The sequence below is a fragment of the Penaeus vannamei genome, chromosome 41, assembly GCF_042767895.1.
Source record: "Penaeus vannamei isolate JL-2024 chromosome 41, ASM4276789v1, whole genome shotgun sequence".
In the NCBI taxonomy this organism is placed as follows: Eukaryota; Metazoa; Arthropoda; class Malacostraca; order Decapoda; family Penaeidae; genus Penaeus; species Penaeus vannamei.
In genome coordinates, this window is record NC_091589.1 from 2,133,013 (window position 1) to 2,138,012 (window position 5,000).

Consider the following 5,000-nt stretch of genomic DNA (forward strand, 5'->3'; position numbering starts at 1 on the left):
GGGAAGAGGGAAGGGCGGTGGGGAAGAGGGAGGGCGTGGGGGAAGAGGGAGGGGCGGTGGGAAGAGGGAGGGGCGTGGGGAAAAGGGAGGGGCGGTGGGGAAGAGGGAGGGGCGGTGGGGAAGAGGGAGGGGGGTTGGGGAAGGAGGGGAGGGGCGGTGGGGAAGAGGGAGGGGCGGTGGGGAAGAGGGAGGGGCGGTGGGGAGGAGGGGGGGGGGGTGGGGAAGAGGGAGGGGCGGCGGGGAAGAGGAAGGGGCGGCGGGGAAGAGGGAAGGGCGGTGGGGAAGAGGGAGGGGTGTGGGGAAGAGGGAGGGGCGGTGGGAAGAGGGAGGGGCGTGGGGAAAAGGGAGGGGCGGTGGGGGAAGAGGGAGGGGCGGTGGGGGAAGAGGGAGTGAGGTTGGGGAAGAGGGAGGGGCGGCGGGAAGAGGGAGGGGCGGTGGGGAAGAGGGAGGGGGGTTGAGGGGAAGAGGGAGGGCGGCGGGGAAGAGGAGGGGCGGTGGGGAAGAGGGAGGGGCGGTGGGGGGAAGAGGGAGGGGCGGTGGGGAAGAGGGAGGGGCGTGGGGAAGAGGGAGGGGCGTGTGTGGGAAGAAGGAGGGGCGGGGGAAGAGGGAGGAGGGCGGTGGGAAGAGAAGGAGGGGCGGTGGGGAAGAGGGAGGGGCGGTGGGGAAGAAGGAGGGGCGGTGGGGAAGAGGGAGGGGCGGTGGGGGAAGAGGGAGGGGCGGTGGGGAAGAAGGAGGGGCGGTGGGGAAGAGGGAGGGGCGTGGGGAAGAGGGAGGGGCGGTGGGGAAGAGGGAGGGGCGGTGGGAAGAGGGAGGGGCGGTGTGGGAAGAGGGAGGGCGTGGGGAAGAGGGAGGGGCGTGGGGGAAGAAGGAGGGGCGTGGGGAAGAGGGAGGGGCGTGGGGAAGATGGAGGAAAGTGGGGTAGGGGTGTTGGGATGGGTTGAGGAAGTGGGGTAGGGTTCGGGTGAAGTAGGGGAGATGGGGGGTGAAGTGAGGGCAGGGATGGGGGGGAAGAGGGAGGGAAAAAGAAGTTGGGGAAGGGTTGGGAAAGAGGGAAGGAAGCAAGAGAGAGCAAAACAATAAATTCTTGAGGAAATAAATACAGGAGCACATATAGGCCTATGCCCTAGAATACATACACATACACATGTATACGAGTGTGTATGTACATGAACATATACGATGATTGTCGGTAGCTTATGATTGACAAGCTGGCGATGTTCTATGACAAGATAAGATGTTACTAATACTTTATGACAGGTTATGTCCTGTCATTTAATTACTGACAGGCTGGTAATGATCATAATCTATCATTAACTGTTAACGAACCTCTTAAGCGTATCTCCGTCTCAATCTTCAAAAACAAAATAAGCAAATACATAAACAACAACCAAACACAAGCAAATAAATAAAACAAAAAATAAGAGAACAAGAAGAGAAAAGAAATAAACAACGAGAGAACAAGAAGAGAAAAGAAATAAACAACGAGAGAACAAGAAGAGAAAAGAAATAAACAACGAGAGAACAAGAAGAGAGAAGAAATAAACAACGAGAGAACGAGAAGAGAAAAGAAATAAACAACGAGAGAACAAGAAGAGAAAAGAGATAAACAACGAGAGAACGAGAAGGGAAAATAAATAAACAACGAGAGAACAAAATAAAAACAACCAAACGCAAACAAATAAATAAAACAAAAAAATAAGAGAACAAGAAGAGAAAAGAAATAAACAACGAGAGAACAAGAAGAGAAAAGAAATAAACAACGAGAGAACAAGAAGAGGTAAGAGAAAAGAAATAAACAACGAGAGAACAAGAAGAGAAAAGAAATAAACAACGAGAGAACAAGAAGAGGTAAGAGATAAACAACGAGAGAACAAGAAGAGGTAAGAGATAAACAACGAGAGAACAAGAAGAGAAAAGAAATAAACAACGAGAGAACAAGAAGAGGTAAGAGATAAACAACGAGAGAACGAGAAGAGAAAATAAATAAACAACGAGAGAAGAAGAGAAAAGAAATAAACAACGAGAAAACAAAATCAAAACAACCAAACGGAAGCAAATAAATAAAACAAAAAAATAAGAGAACAAGAAGAGAAAAGAAATAAACAACGAGAGAACAAGAAGAGAAAAGAAATAAACAAGAAGAGAAAAGAAATAAACAAGAAGAGAAAAGAAATAAACAACGAGAGAAGAAGAAGAGAAAAGAAATAAACAAGAAGAGAAAAGAAATAAACAACGAGAGAACAAGAAGAGAAAAGAAATAAACAAGAAGAGAAAAGAAATAAACAACGAGAGAACAAGAAGAGAAAAGAAATAAACAAGAAGAGAAAAGAAATAAACAACGAGAGAACAAGAAGAGAAAAGAAATAAACAACGAGAGAACAAGAAGAGAAAAGAAATAAACAAGAAGAGAAAAGAAATAAACAACGAGAGAACAAGAAGAGAAAAGAAATAAACAACGAGAGAACAAGAAGAGAAAAGAAATAAACAACGAGAGAAGAAGAAGAGAAAAGAAATAAACAATGAGAGAACAAGAAGAGAAAAGAAATAAACAACGAGAGAAGAAGAAGAGAAAAGAAATAAACAACGAGAGAACAAGAAGAGAAAAGAAATAAACAACGAGAGAACAAGAAGAGAAAAGAAATAAACAACGAGAGAACAAGAAGAGAAAAGAAATAAACAACGAGAGAACAAGAAGAGAAAAGAGATAAACAACGAGAGAACGAGAAGAGAAAAGAAATAAACAACGAGAGAACGAGAAGAGAAAAGAAATAAACAACGAGAGAACAAGAAGAGAAAAGAAACAAACAACGAGAGAACAAGAAGAGAAAAGAGATAAACAACGAGAGAACAAGAAGAGAAAAGAGATAAACAACGAGAGAACGAGAAGAGAAAAGAAATAAACAACGAGAGAACAAGAAGAGAAAAGAAATAAACAAAGAGAGAACAAGCAGAGAGAAGAAACAAACAACGAGAGAACGAGATAAAGAGCCTATTAATCAGACGGACCCACCGGCAGCGAAGGGCTCGTGTCCCGACCCACCGCCTGTCACGACGGCGACCCCCCTCCGCCCCCCCGCCAGCCACGCTCGCTCGACCACCACGCGCTGGAAAATGAGGGAGAGGACCTGGTTAGAGTGGAAGGTGAGGGGAAAGGGGGAGGGAGAGAGGGAAACGGGTGAAGAAGAGGCCAAGGAAGAGAGAAATAATAGGGAAAAGGGGGTGGGGGAAGGGGGGAGGGGAGGGAAGGGGATGAAAGAGAGGCCAAGGATGAGAGAGAAATAACAGGGAAAAGGGGGTGGGGGAGCGAGGGAGAGAGGGGAAACGGGTGAAGGGAAGTGGATGAAAGAGAGGCCAAGGAAGAGAGAATGAGGGAAGGAGAGAAATAACAGGGAAAAGGGGGTGGGGGAAGGGAGGGAGAGAGGGAAACGGGTGAAGGGAAGTGGATGAAATACAGGCCAAGGAAGAGAGAATGAGGGAGAGAAAGAGATAATAGGGAAAAGGGGTGGGGGAAGGGAGGGAGAGAGGGAATCGGGTGAAGGGAAGTGGATGAAGGAGAGGCCAAGGAAGAGAGAATGAGGGGGAGAGAGAAATAACAGGAAAAAGGGGTGGGGGAAGGGAGGGAAGAGAGAATGAGGGGGAGAGAGAAATAACAGGGAAAAGGGGTGGGGGAAGGGAGGGAGAGAGGAAACGGGTGAAGGGAAGTGGATGAAAGAGAGAATGAGGAAGAGAGAAATAACAGGGAAAAGGGGGTGGGAAGGGGGGAGTGGAAACGGGTGAAGGGAAGTGGATGAAGGAGGCCAAGGAAGAGAATAAGGGAGAGAAATAACAGGGAAAAGGGGTGGGGGAAGGGAGGAGAGAGGGAAACGGGTGAAGGGAAGTGGATGAAGGAGAGGCCAAGGAAGAGAGAATGAGAGAGAGAGAGAAATAACAGGGAAAGGGGGGTGGGGGAAGGGAGGGAGAGAGGGAATCGGGTGAAGGGAAGTGGATGAAGGAGAGGCCAAGGAAGAGAGAATGAGGGAGAGAGAGAAATAATAGGGAAAAGGGGTGGGGAAAGGGGGAGGGAGAGAGTGGAAACGGGTGAAGGGAAGTGGATGAAGGAGAGGCCAAGGAAGAGAGAATGAGGGAGAGAGAGAAATAACAGGGAAGGGGGTGGGGGAAGGGAGGGAGAGAGGGAAACGGGTGAAGGGAAGTGGATGAAAGAGAGAGAAATAACAGGGAAAGGGGGTGGGAGAAGGGAGGGAGAGAGGGGAAACGGGTGAAGGGAAGTGGATGAAAGAGAGAATGAGGGAGAGAGAGAAAAAATAGGGAAAAGGGGGTGGGGGAAGGGGGAGGGAGAGAGGGGAAACGGGTGAAGGAGAGGCCAAGGAAGAGAGAATGAGGGAGAGAGAAAAATAATAGGGAAAAGGGGGTGGGGGAGCGAGCGAGAGAGGGGAAACGGGTGAAGGGAAGTGGATGAAAGAGAGGCCAAGGGAGAGAGAGAAATAATAGGAAAAGGGGGTGGGGAAAGGGGGAGGGAGAGAGGGAAACGGGTGAAGGGAAGTGGATGAAGGAGAGGCCAAGGAAAAGAGAATGAGGGAGAGAGGTAGCAATGTATGTAAACACATGTAAACAGCAGTGAAGACGCAGATCAAAGATGCAAGCATATATTTACATTATACACACGTTTACACTATATATATTACATTATACACATGTATACACTATATATATATATTACATTATCTACTCGTATACACTATATATTAAATATACACTGTCAGAGAAAAAACAGTAATATACATATATACACTAAAACACACATACCATTTTATGATATTGTCTTTATATTTTCTTACAGCTAATTTTTCATTTAGTTAAGCAAGTAGAAGCAACCGCGATACTTGTTTTGGTATACAGGGTTTTGCAGAAAACAAAACAAAATAATACGTGAAATTTGGAGGGTTGGCCTAATCATACATATTAACAGTTAAGTAGGATTGCGAAGCTTGGCAACTGAATTT

General features: G+C 47.3%; 1 protein-coding gene across 4 annotated transcripts in view; it reads right to left on the bottom strand.

Moving 5' to 3' along the window:
• LOC113827574 (triokinase/FMN cyclase) overlaps nucleotides 1-5,000 on the bottom strand; it is a 62,405-nt gene that overhangs the window by 49,154 nt on the left and 8,251 nt on the right. For all 4 annotated transcript variants that reach the window (XM_070118176.1, XM_070118175.1, XM_070118174.1 and 1 more), the window contains exon 3: nucleotides 3,011-3,104. In XM_070118176.1, the coding sequence (XP_069974277.1) occupies nucleotides 3,011-3,104 (94 nt within the window). The remainder of the gene's footprint in view (nucleotides 1-3,010; nucleotides 3,105-5,000) is intronic.